Source organism: Meleagris gallopavo, chromosome Z (assembly GCF_905368555.1).
Source record: "Meleagris gallopavo chromosome Z, MGAL_WU_HG_1.1, whole genome shotgun sequence".
NCBI lineage: Eukaryota > Metazoa > Chordata > Aves > Galliformes > Phasianidae > Meleagris > Meleagris gallopavo.
The window spans coordinates 7,636,967-7,654,657 of NC_139435.1; the positions used below are offsets into that span (position 1 = coordinate 7,636,967).

The following is a 17,691-nucleotide window of genomic DNA, read 5'->3' on the forward strand; positions in this document are numbered from 1 at the left end:
CTCCATGCCTGCTGCTTGGCCAGATAGAGCTGCACAGTGCTTGCTGCCAGGAGCAGTGCTAAGCTCCCTCTGCCTGCAGCAGCTCAGCCCCATAGGCATGAGGCCACAATCCCTCCTCCCCTTCCCCACTGCAGGCACCAAAATGGGGCACAGTGAGGACACAGTGGGCTAGGGTCAGGGCGCTGTGTCACAGCCCTGCTGCATCAACACAGCCTTCGTTCAGCATCCATCATGTCCCTCCCTGCTAAGCTTTACCAGAAGGGCTGAGAAAATACACACAGACAGCAGTGATATGATCATAACTTTAATAGGTGGAAGAAAGACTAAGAAAAAACAAAAACTCCTAAACCATCCACTGCACTGTGCAGGAGCAACAGCACCAGGAGGTGCCATCCTGGTCTTTGTTTAGAAGAAGTGGGGAGGGACAATGAAGGTCCATCCAGCAGCTCTGGCGCTCCTGGGCAGGGGGCTCAGGGCAAAAAGAGCAAGGAGGCACAGTTCAGACTTATTTAAGAAACCACTACATAGTTTCTGCCTCACATGATGAAAAGAAGGTTGCAGGACACACTTAGCCATGGGAAATCCCTTGCTCAAGGGAAAAGAAAAAAGAAAAAGAAAAACCAAAACAAAAGAACAAAAAAAAGATATTAAGAAAAAAAAAGTCTTCTTTATTATTTATTTTATTTATTTAGAAATTGAAAAAGGAGGTAAGGGCAGAGCTCCTGGCTCAGCGGCACTTTGCTAGCTGTGGTCACTGCAGGAGGGAGGAGGGAGACAAAAGAAAGGGAAAGGCCCACAAAACATCATCGTTTCTTTTTTCTGTTGATGTTTCTTTTAAAGTAACAGCCATACGGGGACGTGGGAGCAAATAACCAGCCAACAGGACATGCCTTGATTCTGTTTGAAGGAGCCAGGCCTCCTTATTTGCCCGAATTTAGAACTGCATCAAACAAATGGGCCCTCATCAGCTCCACTAAGAATGGTGCAGTTTTATTTTGGACAGAGATAAAAAGCCCACAGAGCTTAAAAAACAAGGAAGGATGCCCTGGTGCAGATGGGAAATAGATAATTAGTTTTCCTACAAAGAATAGAACAGGCTGCAAGATGCAGAAAACCACATTTAGGCTCTATTACATTTACAAATACATACATAAATATATTACATACAACAGCAACTCAAAGAGGAAGCGGGCGAGTCACACAGAGGATGATGGCTGCAGTTCTCCCCGCACAGACATTTGGCTGAGCAGTTACTTCTCCTAATAATTCCAGGAATGGGCTTCGGCTTTTCTTTCTTTTTTTTTTTCTTCTTTCTTTATTTCATTTTTCTCCTTTCATTCTCTCCCCCCTCCCCGGTTTCGGATTTAGTTTGTCCAGTATGGAGAAGTGCCGTAGGCGGTTTTGGTAGCCTGAGACTTTTGCTGCATGGTGCTGGGCTGGTTGCGCTGGCTGGATCCTCCCTAGAAGCAGAAAGGAAGTGACACTGAGGCCATGGAGTGTACCCAGAGAGGGGAAACAGAGCTCTGAGGGGTCTGGAGCACAAGTCTTATGGCAAGTGGCTGAGGGAACTGGGATTGCTCCGTCTAGAGAAGTGTCAGGAGAGACCTTATCTCTCTCTTCAACTACCAAAAGAAGATTGTGGTGAGGTGAGGGTTGGCCTCTTCTCCCAGGTATCAATGATAGGACGAGGGGGGATGGCCTCAGCTTGCACCAGGGGAAGTTCAGGTTGGATATTAGGAAACATTCATTTTCTGACAGTGTGGTAATGCTATTGGCATGGAGGGTGGTGATGCCAACGTCCCTGGAGGTGCTCAAGATACATGAAGATGTGGCACTGATGGCTGATGGGGAAGGGCTGGGGTTGGACTAAATGATCTCCAAGGTCCTTTCTAACCCTAATGATTCTATGACATCAGCATTAGCCATGGGACCCTAGCACCCACAGGCTGCACTTCTCTGTGCTGTACCACCAGAACAGCAGGACTGCATAACGTCCAGGAGCACTCTCAAGGCTAACGCACCAGCCATGGATGTCAGCATTCAGAGAGACCAGTCATTTCCTCTTTACAGACTCTACAGCAGAATGCCTTTTTTTTTTCCTCCTAGGGAAAATTTATAGTGAGGAAACACTCTGGCTGATGAAACCAAACCAGAAACTGGAACTGTGATGCAATCTGCAAGCAGATGCTTTGCTTTCCCCTCACTTGCAGTGCAAATGCTCACTTCCAGAGAACAGCAGCAGCTCACCCCTCTGCACCCACATCATAAAGGCCTCTTCTGAGCAGGATCCACCCAATAGCCCTCCCCAGTCCGCTTAACAGCACCAAGCCTTCCCAGTGTACCTTCCCAATGGGCAAACCAAAAACCAACTAACTCAGAATAAAGCAAAGATCCCACACCAAGAGGTGAGTGAGCACAACATGCACTTTGTGAAGGGGCTGGCTCACCTGCCCATCCTGCTGAAGGTGGTGATGCAGCATCTGGGAGTGAGGCTGCTGATGCGCAGGCAGGATATGGAGAAAAGGGGCTGGAGCATAACCTGGGGCAGCACCAGGGTTCAAGGGCCCAGTAGATCCAAGAGCAGAGGGCAGGCTGAAAGGAGGCGGTGTGCCAGCATGGAATCCCTGCTTGTCAAACGTCTGCACAAACAGGCAAGATGGATACTGTCAGAAAGCAGCAGGAGCATGCACAGACCAGACAAGAACAAGAGAACACAGATCCCTACGCCTTTCCTACACCCCATGACCAGGTCAGGCCAAATGCCCACAAGCACTTCAGCAGATGAGTTTCAACCGCTGTTCTCACTCCTATTTCTGCTCTAATGCCTGTAACTTTAAAAAAAATATCCATACTTTATTGATCACTGTGTTGCTTTCCCTGACCTCTTTTCACTTAGTGGGACATAGGATTGCAGCAGCTGCCTAAAATCAGCTCTTCACACCCTAAGAGGGTCCAGACTACTCAGGGCAGCCTAATTGCAATAACATTTTCCTTCCTCAGGCCAGAGCTCTGCCCCTGATGCTAAGCATATGTAATGGGGCTGAAGTCTGACCTGCAGTGGTGAGGCCCTGGCACTGCTGCCCAGAGCAGCTGCAGATGCCCCATCCCTGGAGGTGCTCAAGACTGAGTTGGATGGGGTCCTGGGCAGCCTGAGCTGGTGGGGGCAACCAGCCCATGGCAGGGGCTGGGTGCATTTTGAGGTTCCTTCCAAACCAAGCCATTCTGTGATTCTATGATCACAGCCAAGCACATGGTGGGTCCCACTATCCTGGCAGGAAAACAGCTGAATGCCCTCATTGCATACCACAGCTCCTCCAGGCACTTTCTGTATGCACAGCAAGAGCCCCACAGGTGAGCAGAGTAGTGCTGGTACTACTCTGTAGTAGTACCCCATGCAAGAGGCCTTGAGGCACAGGGGGAGGCACTGCTGATTGATCTCTGGAGAAAAGCAAACATGCTCTTCACTCACCTGTTCTGGGGGCTATTCTTGACTAAAATCAGTGGTACTACCATGTTCTACCTGCCGCCAGGGAACAGAGTGTGAGGTTGCAGGTGACAGGACAGGGAGCTTTGTATGTCAGAAGATGCCGCAGATGGGAGATACTCCTCTCCAGCAGCAAGCAGAGCCAGCCCAAGGAAAGCCAAAGCCTGCTGCCACCAATCAGCCAGGGACATGCTCCTGGATGCCAGCATCCCACTGAGCCACCAGACTGGCCTTAGGCCACGGGGAGGAGAGTCCAGCATTCCTCACCTGAGTCTTGTTATAGACTGAGCCACTGATATCAGGCACACCTGTGTTACTTGAGGTCACAGAAACACCTGGAAAACAAAAAGCCACTGGCAATGAGAAAGCTAAGCAGCAACCAGCCTGAATCCTGTGTGCTTGCTTTCCTGTTGGTGCTGAGGCACCCAAACCTGCAGCCTCTGCCCCATACACCTTCTGCTCTGCACTCTGAAACCCACAGGAGTGAGAGGAAGGGCACAGCCTCTGCTCCTGCTGCAAAGCAGGAAACCAGCCCACTGGGATAGGTTATCCTCTACTACAGCTGGGATTCAAATTCACCTCTAGCTGTGCTGAACACTCATTTAGCTCACAAAACACCAGCTCTCCCCTAGGATTAGGGATACATTTGGCTCTATCATAGCATTAAAGAGCTTTCCAATAATGCACTCAGCAGTGAACCTCTGCATCTGCTACAAGCTTGTGCTCCTGTCCTCACACATCAAACTGAAGGGTGAGGTCTGCAACACTCTTCTGGCCCTTCAAAATTAATATCACTAACTCAAGCTGCCTTCCACACAGATTAGCTGGTGCCACAGAAGCAGAAACACTCTGTCACCAGCAAGTTGACTCAAATTGCCACTCATTTGTGGGCTTACAAAGACAGAATCTGATGGCTTCACTTGAATCCGTACAAAAGCAGTAGTTTCTCCAGCCAATGAACCAGAGGCCCTGACCCAGTGGGTTGGAGATCCCTATCCTGCACCATTCCTAGGAGACAGCTCTTTTGCAGGCCACTGAGTACAGTATCAGTAGCTTTTAGCTGAAGGCCTGCATACCAACCAGCTGATGTTTCAGATGCACACAAATGCTTGGTATTTGCTTAAGCCCAAGGATGAACTCGCTAGTGCCAAGCAGTTCAGTACAAATTTCTCAGGTCTAACCAGCATGTGCAGAACAAAGCTGTGTACATTCTTTAGCCTTGGCAGTTACGAGGAAACATTTCCACGCATGAAACAATGCAATGAGTTACAGAGCATACGGACAGCAGCTGAAACAACAACAGCCCAGAGATGTGTGAGCTGCCCTGCTCACTGAACACACAGCTAACTCATGTGCCTACCAACAAACCCAAAATCCAAGTCAGCATTTGGCAGGTGACCATTTCAGCAGCAGCACCAGCTGCCTTGTCTTCAGCGACACAGCACTGCTGTGAGACCGCTTATTCTTCACCAAAGACAACTTTGGCAGGGAAAGCAGCTCACCACTTCTCCCACGTGTAACTGAGGACAAAGCTGCACATCAGCCACACAGGTCCTTATGCAAAGTTCAGGCATTAGGTTTAGAAGGAATTCTTGGGCCATTAGGAGAAAAAAAGCATTTTGTATACGGGAGATGGAGAAACAGCTTGGATCTTGACCCTCTTTAAAGCTGGACGCTATGTTCACTGCACAGCACTGGCAATACTGGGAGTTTGCCCTACTAAATCCCACTCAAGAGTCACCTCTAGTCTCATGTGTTACCTTTCCCAGGTCCAGTGCCAGTGGATTTGTTTTGTGCTTGAGATGACCCACTGTAGCCTCCTTTGCTGTAATCTCCAGCTGCCGTTCCCTGCGTTAAGTCATCATAGCCTGCTGGTGTGTACAAGACAATGTGTTACAGTGTGCAAGCAGCTCTGCAGATGCTCCAGTGAAAGGCACAGTGATGAGCATACCTGCTCCATAGCCATGCTGACCGTAGCCACTCGCCTGCTGGAAAGGAGTCGAGGCCGTGTTCAGGTTGACTCCGTGCTGCTTTGCTGATGCTGGAGGTACCTGAACAAAAGAGGAAAGGAACAAAAGGCACAGTTAGCTGGGCACCAAAAGCAAACTCCCTCTGCCACCTAGTGGGGAAGGCACCTCCAGCTCACACGGGAAAGGTAATTTGGAACTGGGAACACCACGATCACATGGGAGGTGGTGTTCAGGCTGCCAGCAGCAGATTGCTGCAGCAGATCCCTGCAAGCCACAGGCTTCTTGCTATAGCTGCCCCCGGTCCTGCATCACATGGCTTTTCTTCCTACTGCAGTGCAATCACATCTCAGAACAGGCTGCACATTCCTTTCATAAGTGTAATAAAACTAACTGCAGGCAGCAAATTCTTATCCAGAAACCAAAAAGGAGCAACGAAAATGCTCTCCAGAATCAAACAACACACCAACCAGCTCCCACCTGAGGCTGTTTCATAAAACACAGTCCTACAGTGTCCTAAAATAGAATCACCTACCGTTCTGCCCGGAGCACAAGATCCTCCCAGATAACTTCCTCCCTCCTGAGACTACCAGTGCTGCTCCACGGCTTCGTGGGGCATCACTTCCTCTGAAAGATGTCCTCAGCACTCTCAGCATGCTTGACTCAGCTTTTGGTCTCTGTTTCTCTACGGACTGAGAGTTTTCAGGAACACTAAAAATCCATAAGCTGCAGCTACCTACTACTTACTGTAACCTGTGCTTCTGGCTTTTCAAATTTCCTCTTCTCTTGGAGAAGGGACAGCAATTATTTTCTCAAGCTTGGACAAATCTTTTGGAGATCCCTTGCAGGATGGAGCAGGTTTTGCTGGGAGTGTAAAACCAGAGAGGCACAAAGGGAGAGTTACAGCCAAGGCTGCGACACTTACAAACATGGTTGGCCCATACTGGAACGCACTGGGTACACCTGGAACTCCAGCGTAGTAAGGTAGCCCAGTGTAGCTGTAGCCTGGTGGCAGGGTCGGGTTGAGGAAGGGCTGCTGAGTGGTGTGATGAGTCTGCGTCTGGTTCTGCTGTGGCTGGGCTAGGGTCGTTGCAGGAGCAGGAGAGGCAGAATCCCCACGGCCAAATTTTGTTACATCACCTGCAAAAGAAAGAACTGATCAGAAGAATGATCAGAGCTTTTGCACAAGGAACTTCGATGTACAAGTAAACAATTGAAAAAAAGAAAAAAGAAAAAAAAGAAAAGGAAAAAAAAAGCACATCCTAACTTGAAAGGCTGTAGGTTTCCATGGGAAGAGCTCTCCTGGTCTCCATTCCTGACAGTGCAGGTATGTCACCCATTTGTGGCACAGAACTCTGTGACGTGACTAATTCATCAGTAAAATGTAGACACTAATATCCACCTATTTCACACACACTGAGTAGATTCATTACTATCAGACCACTGCAACAAAATATGCTAAAAGCAGAAATATGGTAAAAAGCCAAAGTGCAAATGGTTGTTGGTTAAAGTGTGACTCTCCTGGAGGTTAAACTGATTAGCCAAGGTTCATGGGCTGAGAGCAAGTTAGGATTTACAGGCACTGATGGGCATATTTTTGTCAACGTCTGTTTATTTGTGAAGCATGACTAGTTAGATATCTGGTTCCTCACACCACCAAAGTTCTGGAGACAGTAGCTGAAGGCCAGGAAAGCGAGGCTTGCATCGTGGACCACCTTACTGAAGAAGCAGGAAGGGAAATTTGGTTATTAACCCACAATCAACCTCCCAAGAGAAGTGATCATGATGCAGAAAATTTCAAAAAAATACTTCTATTTTCTGACAGCACTCAGAACAGCCTGTTTATGTGTTTGGTTTTGTAACACATCTGCCTCACATCTGTCTCCTCCTGACCAGTATTCCCTTTCATTGGTTGCAAAGAAACATGACAAGATTGAATGCCCGCATCATAGAAATTATAATTCATATGGCTACAGCTTTAAGCTGTAATCAGATGGCAGCAGAAGAAAACTACTTGTTAAACATGCTGCAGTGTAATCTCTGCACACTGATAAATGAAGAACAAAAAATGAGGAAGGGATTCTTAGACCACTTTTGAGAATGAAGTCCATTAGACTATGAAGAGGGCAGGAGAACAACTGCAATAGACAGCTCCTGGTGGGAATACTGAAGTTATAAAGTAGCAATAACTAGGAATAGAGAGCTGCTGAGAGGGTTCTGAAAGGGTCTATTCCCCTGCCAAAAGAGGAAAGCAAGAGACAGCGGAATTTCAAGAAAACATATTAAACTATCCGGTATTTTCCAAGCAGTTGTATGTGCACGGGAAGGGCACTAGATGACACTGCCATTTACATTTTTAACAATTTTGCACTTGCTCTCAAATACTATCCAACCTTATCCCAAAAGAGAGGCCGTATGAATTACTAATCAGAACTATGCAGAAAAATCCACATCAAAACTGTGAGAAGCTTGCTTTTATTTGCCTACTTTGCTTGGGTGAGTATAATTGCCTACAGAAGGGAAAAACAATTGCTCTTTCAGCAACAGCTGGATGACCTGAATTCAAGAACCAGCACATCTCACTTATCTCTGTCTTACAAGAGCACTCACCTGAGTATGGGTTGTTAGCAAGGCTCCCATCTCTGCCTGTCAAGGTTGCAGGAGCAGGGAATGTAATTCCATAGTAATCCTTAAAAAGATGGAACATTATTTATAATAATTGAAACCATAAAAGACCTGAATAGTTCTTACAAATCCTGTTTTCCAAACATAACAATTTAAAAGCAAGAAGCTATAAGGTCAGCTTCTGCTCAAATTTACAACAGAGCTAAAGATTTACCTGGACCCTTGATTTCAAACTAAACCTACTTAATGGACACTTAGTATCACCTACAAACACTTCATCACTTAATGGTAATTTTACAAGGCTGGTCAAAGCTTCTGTCTTTAACCTGCTAAAGCATCTAGGAGGAAGGAAGTTTAGGGCCTGAGACACAAGAAGAGTCATTACTTTTATTTTCCCTTAAACACACAAACTGAGTCTGAGAGGTGGCTGCTGACAAGTGCATAGAGTTAATAACAGCTTCTCAACACCTCCTGCCAGCAGAAAAGCCCTAGAGGTTCTGCCGTAAAGGTACAGAGGAGCGACACTTCTCACTGAGTATTCGCTAGTGCTCAAAGGCAACAACCAAAAGCTCTTCCTTCCAAACCTGCAGCTCAGAGCCAACACCGTCCAGCAGGACTGAGTCTGGAAGAGCAACAGGCCATCCAGGGTGCCAAAGACTTGAGGTCAGGCCAGAGCCATAATTGCAATGTGGATGCAGTCTAACAGTCATGTACTATGTCCTATTCTCTAAAAGTAAAAACATCACCTAGATAAAGAGTACAGATGTATGAGAAAACTGCAGCAAACAGAGCTTACTGAAAAAAGTATTTAAACTATATGTTAGAGGAGACTTTGGAGTAGAGGTTTCCAAAGCAGAGTGCCCAAGACAATCCCCTGCTGTGTACATGCTTTCAGCATCTAAAGCGGAGCTGCAGAAAGAAGGGGACAGACTCTTTAGCAGTGTCTATTGTGACAGGACAAGGGAAAATAAAAGAGAGGAAATTTAGACTGGATATTAAAAAAAAAAAAACCATTTTTTAAAATAAGGGCAATGAAGCACTGGAACAGATTGTCCAAAGATGTGGTGGAGGCCCCATCTCTAAAAATAGTCAGGGTCAGGCTGGACCAGCTCTGAGTACCCAATCTAGCTGTTGGTGTCCCTGTTCACTGCAGGGGAGCTGGACCAGACCTTTAAAAGTTACTTCCAACTCAACTGTTCTTCAATTCACTGCAATGCTCATAGACTCTACGATGAGACATTCATTGGTACCAAAATTAAAATTAATAACAATTAAGGGGATGGGTGCTCAGATTTTTTACTGATTTTCAACCAACAGGGTTCATGATGAAAAATGCTGAAATACAGAGACCATGCCTTAAATCATTCTTCTAGGTCTCATACAGAAAGTTAGGACAGCCTTCACCCCGGCAGGCCTGCACTCCAAGATGATAGGGCACACTAAGAAAAACAAAGCAGCATTTTGTTTTCAGTTTGGGTGGAGAGTTTCCCTTTCCCAATCTGGGTGAGCTGTGGGGTATCACACTATATAGTGGTTTCCCTTCTAAGTGGTTCACTTGTTCCTCACCATTTCTGATGCACACTGAGCTAATGTTTTAACCACTCTTGTACCTGTTTCCATACATTCTCCAACACTGGAAAAGCATCTTTTTTTACAGTTATCTCAGCAAATTCCCTGACAACTCAAATGCTTTCTCAGATTCAACTTTACCTTCCACACTGCTACGCTTGTGTGTCACTGCCCCATTTCTCACACATAGTCCTCCACCACTGAACATGAAACAATTCGGCAAAGATTTAGTATTGCAGGCACCTTCTGTAACTTGAAACCACATTTCTTCATCCTCTCCATTCCAAATAATTCCCATTTTATAAACTCCAGCATCAGTCACTTAACAAAACTCAAGCAGATTCCTATTAAAGATCGTAAAGGTTTAGTAGTATTTCCTGACATGAAAATGCCATAACATAATGAAGAAAATTCTGAACTGGAACAGAACTGCTAGCATTTTTGCCTATACAAATTGCACAAAGTATAACAAAATTTGCCTGAGAATAGAGTTGAAGAGTTTCAATTATTCCCACTGCCCCACAGGTGGGGGAAAAGCAGTAGTCTCCTATGAGTTCCACAAATCTCTACCTCACCCACTTATGCATACACACATCCAAAACAGAACTCATAGGAAAAGTACAAGACAGCGAACCACCACAGAATGGCTTAGGCTGAAGGGGACCTTAAAGATCATCCACTTCCAACCCACTGGTTGCCCCCCATTAGCTGAGACTGCCCAGAGCCACATCCAGCCCAGCTTTGAGTGCCTCCAGGGACGGGGCACCACAGCTCTATGAGCAGCAGTGTCAGGGCCTCACTGCCCTATGAGTAAAACATTTCTTCCTAACATCTAACCTAAATCTCATCTCATTTAGTTTAAAGCCATTCCCTCTTGTTCTATTACTATTAGACCATGTAAATTGTCGGTCCCCCTCCTGCCTATAAGTTCCCTTCAAGTAATGCAAGGCTGTAGTGAGGCTTCCCTGGAACCTCCTCTTCTCCAGGATGAACAAGCCCAGCTCCCTCAGCCTGTCTTCACAGGAAAGGTGCCCCAATCTTCTGTGCATCTTCATGGCCCTCCTCTGGACCTGCTCCAACAGCTCCACATCCCTCCTGTGCTTCTGCAGGACACAGTACTACAGATGGAGCCTTACAAGGGCAGAGCAGAGGGGACAGTCACCTCTCTCCCCCCGCTGCCATCCCTCTCTTGATGCAGCCCAGGATACTGCTGGCCTTCCTGGCTGCATGTGCACACTGCTAGCTTATGTTTTTTGTCCACAGTGGTCCCAAGGCTTCTGCAGGGCTGCTCTCGGTGTGTTCTTCTCCCAGTCTGTACACATAGCTAAGATTGCCCCAACCCAAATGCAACACTTTGCACTTTGCCTTGTTGATCCTCATTAACTTAATATCCAGCTCCAAGAAAACATCAGAAAAGATGCTTTGTTCTTAAATTCAACGATACTAACAACTCCCCAAGTTGGAAGGGACCCAGAAGAATCAAGAAGCCCAACTCTTGCACAGGACCACCCAAAATCCAAACCCTGTGTCTGAGAGCAGTGTCCAACTGTTCCATGCCCACCGCCCTCTGGTGCAGAGCCTTTCCCAACCCCCGGCCCTCCCCTGGCACAGCTCCATGCCGTTCCCTCGGCCCTGTCGCCGTCACGCAGAGCAGAGCTCAGCGCTGCCCTCCGCTCCCTGTGAGGAGCTGCAGCCGCCACCAGGCTCCCCTCAGCCCCTCCGCTCTGTGCCCAGCACACCTGGGGCCATCAGCCGCCCTGCACACACCTTGCCCTCCAGACCCTTCCCCCCTTTCTGGGAGCTGCTCTCCAGCCTCTCATTCCCCAGACTGCATGTACAGTCAGGGCTGCCCCTTCCTGGGTGCAGAATCCGGCATTTGCTCTTGTTGAGCTTCATGCTATTGGAGACTGTCCAGTTCTCTAATTTGTTAAGGTCCCTCTGCAAGGACACAACCCTTGAAGGAGTCACAAACTTACTTAGTATGCCTCAGAGTCCTATATCCAAGGCACTGATGAACGTATGAAAGAGAATTGGTGCTAAAATGGAGATGTGAAGAACCCCACTAGTGTCTGACTACCACTCTGACGTAACCTTATTTACTACAACAATTTGAACCCAATCTGTAAGCCAATATCTTATCACACTATGTTTTTGCCGTATTTATTCTGGACACTACGTCCAGAAAGATACACTGTGACAAACAGCATGGAAAGCACTGCTGAAATCTAAAAAGATAGCATCAGTTAGCTTCCTTTGGTCACCAGGCTAGTAATCTTGTCCTAAAGGGAAATTAAGTTAATTAAATAGGACTTTCTTCTCTTTAACCTGTGTTGGCTGTAACCAATGACTATACTGTTTTTAAGGTGTTTTCTAATAACTTACAGAACAATCTTCCCCATAATTTTACCAGGCATTGAAGTGTGTTTCTCATTCTTCTTGAAAACTCTGACAACATTTGCCAGTCTTCACTTGACTGGGACCTCTCCAGATTCCTAACACCATGGAAAAATAATTGAGACATCTCATGATAGCACCAGCCAGTTCTCTGAGTTCCCTGGAATCACAGAATCCTTAGTCAGGTGGGACATTTAAAGGTCATCCAGCCCAACTCCCCTGCAGTGAGCAGGGACATGAACAGCTAGATCAGGTTGCCCAGGGCTTGATTCAGTCTTGCCTTGAAAGTCTCAAGGGACAAGGCATCAACCACATCTGTAGGCAGCCTGTTCCAGTGCCTCACCATCCCCACTGTAAAGTACTTTTTCTTTATAACCATCCAAAATCTAGCTCCTAAATGGAATTGACCCCTTCAGGCTCCATAGACTCATATGCATCCAGCTGGAGCAGCAAATCCCACACAAGTTCAGAGTTCACTGGAAGTTTATTGTTATTGTAGGTCATGATCTTCTATTCTGGGGTACTGGGTGTCTCAGGCCCTATCATCAATGTAGAAGATGAAGTGAAGACATTAAATAGATTTGCTTTGTCTGTGCCGATATTTGTGATGTTATCATCCCCATCAACTAACAGATCTATGTTATCTTGGGTACATACTATGCTGTTCACATAATTTTAAAAGTACCAACATATTTCAGACAATATAGCTATATCCTGATGTACAGAAGATGCATGGAAGAAGACATCCAAAGTCTCCAAAAAAGGAGAATGTGTCTAAACACCATTTGGATGTGGTGCTCAGGGCCATGATTTAGTGGAGGGTTGTTAGAGTTAAGGTAGTATGGTTAGGTTGTGGTTGGACTTGATGATCTTTAAGGTCTTTTCCAACCTGAGCAATTCTATGTTTCTATGATTCTATATCAGAAATACCTCCTGATATCAAGTGTGAGAGAAAAGGACTCAAAAGCAAGAAGCAGTCTAACATTACAGACTTAAGCTTAAACAACTAGCACATCAAGTACCATGCACACCAAAAGTCTTTGGTCCCACCACCACTTCTACCACACAGTCTGGATACACAGAACAGAAAAAGAATTACAGCAGACAAGATTATATAATCCAATAACAAAAAGTTATCATACCAAACATGCAAATTAAGAAGTTGAGTTGAATTTTTAAAAAAAAGCATGCCCCCCAAAAAGGGAACTCCCATTTTGGTTGCATCAGTGCTACTCATTGCTGGAAATATCCCACACGTGGTGACGTCTGCATTTGGACCTCTGCCAACTTTCACTTTCAATACGGAAACAAACTGGCACCTTGAAATTCAGTATTCCCTGCTAAGGAATATGTTTGCTATACACCCAATAAATGCAAAACATAACAAAAAGACAAAAAAAGAAACAACCAGAATGAACACAGGAATGATTGATGACAAAACCTTCCCAACAATCAGACATACATGTTTCCATAGTAAAACAGAAATAATTCAGATGGTACAGGGGAAAAGACATTGGATTTCGGTAGGCAGGGAAGTGTACAGATAAAACTTAGAATTCTAAGTCCATGAAAGAAACAAAAGAAAAACTCCAAAGCACACAAAGTGCAGTTGCCTCAAAAGCATCTGCCCCAGTACTTTCACATCCTGCACTTAACCACAACAGCCTGGCTGCAAGCCAGCCCACAAGCAGGCACACTAACAACAGGGTAGACTGCTTCTGCCTCCATTACAGCCACCACGTGGTCTCACCTTGCCAGACTCAAGCCTGAAGGAAAAAAAGCAAATAGAAAGCAAAACTAAAAATGGAAACAAGGGAATTCTCTACAGATAATGATGAAAAGAAACATGCAACTTCTCATAAAGCTGGCTTCACAGCAGCAGCCCATACACCATCATGAAGATTCACCAGGCTGCTGCCGAGCACAAGACAAGTCCCACCAAGGCTATGCCTGTAAACCCTCAGTCCCCAGGGATGCACAGCATCCTACTGCTCTTGCTCCTTCTGCCAGCTCTCACCGCTGCCTTCTCCTGTAACCATCTTCGCCACCAAGATGCCAACTTCTCTTGGAAGAGCCTCCAGCTCCTTCAGAAAGCGGCTCCACCTCCACCACAGAATTGTCCACAACAAGACGTGACTTATCCGTTCCCAGAAACCGTTCTGGAAAGCAAGGACAAGAAGCAAGCCGCCATCATCACCCTCCACATCCTCCAACAGCTCTTCAACATCCTTAGCAGCCCACACACTCCAGCACACTGGATTGACCACGCACACCACAGCCTCCTCAACCAGATGCAGCATTACATCCATCACCTCGAGCAATGCTTCGTAGACCAAGGTACGCGTTCCCAGAAGCAAGGACCTCGCAACTCTCACCTCAGCATCAACAAATACTTCAGATCCATTCACAACTTTCTCCAGCGCAACAACTACAGTGCTTGCTCCTGGGACCATGTTCGCCTCCATGCTCGTACCTGCTTCCAAAATGTGGACACACTCATACAACAGATGAAAAGTCAAGATCCTCTCACAGCCTCGTCCAAACATCTCAACATCCAGTGACTGTCCCCAGACAACAGCAATGGCCACTCAGCGAGAGTGAGATGCAGCAAGGGCTCGGTCAGCCCAGCACCATTTGCTCAGCCTTCCTCCATCCAAGGATCATAGCAACAGGGAGACAGGCATGACTGAGCCCAACCCACTGGCACCGTGTCAAGGCCTGAGCCTGGCTATGGCACAGCCCATCCTGCCAAACGCCTGGCCCACACCACAGCCCGAACTTGTTTGGAATGGAAGAAGGAAGTCTTTGTGATGTTGCACACCTGGGAGACAATAGGGATAGGATCAGCATTTATTTTGAGGCAGTCTTGTAGACAACATCCCCTGATGGAGAGGAAAGGTCTCAATGGATGTTGTTGGACTTGGATTTGCGCATGCTGATGACTTGCTATTTATAACAGAACTTTATTTATTTGCCTATTTATCCCCCATTCTATTTTTTTATTATTTATTTATATTTATTAATCAGTTCATTTATTTATTCACTTTTTTTTTTCTGGAAATAAAGACCTGATATTAAAAAAAAAAAAAAAAAGAAAGTGTCATTCTGTACGCATGCATAGACAAAGGCAGGCTTCCTGCCCATAGGCAGAGATTAGCTTCCTGACAGCTCTCGGCTGCTGACCATTATCATGGACCACAAGGCTGCAGGAGAGCAGCACATCCCCCTACCCACAGACTCCATGCACTTCTTCCATTGCAACAAGACCCCAGTGGTGCACGCCCAACACAGCAACATACTGTCATTTAGGTTAGAAAAAACCTCTACAAGTTCATACACTACCCAAGAACTACCAAGTCTTCCATTAAACCATAGACATCCAATATTTTGTCTTACTTGGGCCACAATGAGTGAAGAGAAACTGTCTCGAGTCAGGTATAACATAAATAATATAGACAACGTATATAAGTAACAAAACTTACTTTAAAATAACTTTTATTAAAATGAAAAAAATGTGCAACAAATCTAGTGGGATATCTGACCTTTTTTTTCTGAAACTAATGCACCAGTCCCATTCAATGGAAGTGACTGTAATACTTACTGAGTTCCCAAAATGCTTCTTGTATTTTTCATGAAATTTTATTCATCTTATACTTAATCCTTAAAAACAGTTCACAACTGCATATACTGCAAAAAGCAATGACATGAATATAGTGTGACTGTGAAATAAGGGATAATTTTATCAGGTAAGATAGGTTTTAGCCTAATACAGAGACACAATGAAACTTTGGAGTTGAATCTCTGATTGCAACTCCATACATTCCATTTGAAAATTACCAGATAATGTATTTATGACAACTGAAAACGCAGCTACAAATATACAAAAAAAAAAAAAAGAGGACTTCGTTTTTGTTTTTTTCTTTTTTTTTTTTTGTTACTTTGTGTTGCAATCTTTGCAACTGGTTCTCAAACATCAGGACAAAAAGAAAGGCAGCATGTTGTTCACTACTCCCTGGATTACGTTTAGCAAAATATTGAAACTTTTTGTCATAACTTGAGCTGACACTGCACTGTATCCTCTCCATAACCTGGATGCAGCTGACATATTGCTAACAGCACACAGAAGTTTAACTGTTGCCAAGATTGTGTCAGGGCTGTGCTTGGCCTCTTGGAGGGAAAGAACCACTGCCACGATGGTGTGGGGCAGGGCAGTGGCTGCAGGACAGTTTGGGTTCCTATTCTTCCCAACCCTTCCTGTGAAGAAGTTTTTAACACTATTCAACCTAAAACATACTCTGGAATATTCCAAGACAACGTCCTCCTGTTCTGTCACTTACTACGAGGGAGAAGAGACTGATCACAACATCACTACCGTCTCTATTCAGATAGAAGAAGAAAGTGACAAGGTCTCACCAGAGGGTTAAATTCTATAGGCTAAATAACCACATTAGGTTCAACCACACCTTTTAAGACATTTTCTATAGACAATCAATGCCAGTTTTACACAGCAACTTTGTGCGTGCACTCAAAATTAGATGCTCTTCCTGAAGAAAAAAGAACAAAAATTGAATTTACTACTTAAGCTGAAAACTCAACAAAAAAGAGTACAGCAGAACAATCACCACCACAGTCAGGAACTTCACATTATTTCAGATAAAAGACAGAAACAGGCAGGCCTTCATAGACAGCTGAGTATATACTTGGCTAATACAGAAGCAAAACCAGGATATTTACAAGAATAAATTCAAACACAAGCTGAGGGAGCATGGCGTGTCTGGTCTGGAGAAGATACTACCTACTCTGACCACAACAAGATCTGGCCCCAACACTCCAGCACACTGGATCGACAGCCAACGCCAAAGCCTCCTCAACCAGATCCGGCGGTACGCCCAGCACCTCGAGCAATGCTTGGCGGACAGCCACACACGCTCTCGGACACGATGGCCTCGCAACCCTCACCTCACCATCAACAAACACTTCAGCTGCCTCCACGCCTTCCTCCACGACAACGATTACAGCGCCTGCGCCTGGGACCACGTCCGCCTACGAGCTCGTGCCTGGCTCCTGCACATCCACGACCTCGTGCGCAACACGCGCACCTAGCCCCAAGCGCACCTCCCACCCTCTTCCTATTTATCTATTTATTCAACTATTTATACAAACCGCTATTTATTCGTCTATTTATTCTTCTATTTTTTCCACAAAATAAAGCTCTCCTTTTCAAAACTGCCTGCGAGTGCCTCCTTTCGCTCAATCACTGAAGCCTCTTTCAGGGGCAACCAACCCTGGCATTCTCACACACAGCTTTGAAAACTCTGGTACCCACCTGCTTCTTCTGTAAAGTGTGGAGCTTCTGTAAAGCTGCTTCTTGCACGTGGAGGGAGATCCATGAGTTCGGCACAAAAAGCAGACAAAGGAGGGACACCTGCGGCAGCAGGACCGTCCGGCTGGCTTTGACTAACAAAGTTGAAGGAAGAAGCTGATAACCACTTTCAGCACAGAAGCTTGACGGCCACAAGCGGTACCGCGGTGACGGGCAAAAGTAGCCCTACACTTAACTCTAGTCTTGAGTACGGTGATGAAGAACGCAAAGGCGGCGTATGACTGCACTCCTTGACTCTTCACGCAAATCCTGTCAAACATCACCCCACA

The 17,691-nt window shown here is 45.8% G+C and overlaps 2 protein-coding genes across 14 annotated transcripts in view; one reads left to right on the plus strand and one right to left on the minus strand.

Annotated features, from left to right (window-relative positions):
- Positions 1-291: 291 nt before the first annotated feature.
- The window catches only part of UBAP2 (ubiquitin associated protein 2), a 122,746-nt gene continuing 105,346 nt past the window's right edge, over positions 292-17,691 (minus strand). For 3 of the 13 annotated variants that reach the window (XM_085212913.1, XM_085212905.1, XM_085212904.1), the window contains exons 22-28: positions 8,062-8,140; positions 6,377-6,591; positions 5,436-5,535; positions 5,245-5,355; positions 3,752-3,819; positions 2,448-2,639; positions 292-1,460 (exon numbers count right to left, since the gene is read on the minus strand). In XM_085212913.1, the coding sequence (XP_085069039.1) occupies positions 1,365-1,460; positions 2,448-2,639; positions 3,752-3,819; positions 5,245-5,355; positions 5,436-5,535; positions 6,377-6,591; positions 8,062-8,140 (861 nt within the window). In that variant the 3' untranslated portion in view covers positions 292-1,364. Of the gene's footprint in view, positions 1,461-2,447; positions 2,640-3,751; positions 3,820-5,244; positions 5,356-5,435; positions 5,536-6,376; positions 6,607-8,061; positions 8,141-17,691 lie in introns of all 13 variants that reach the window. The other 10 variants (XM_085212912.1, XM_085212902.1, XM_085212901.1 and 7 more) reach the window with 7 other exon arrangements.
- Positions 13,908-14,932, plus strand: LOC109363864 (interferon type B-like). The gene has a single exon (XM_019610317.2). It carries the CDS (start codon positions 13,935-13,937, stop codon positions 14,598-14,600), a length of 666 nt encoding a protein of 221 aa, XP_019465862.1. The 5' UTR covers positions 13,908-13,934; the 3' UTR covers positions 14,601-14,932.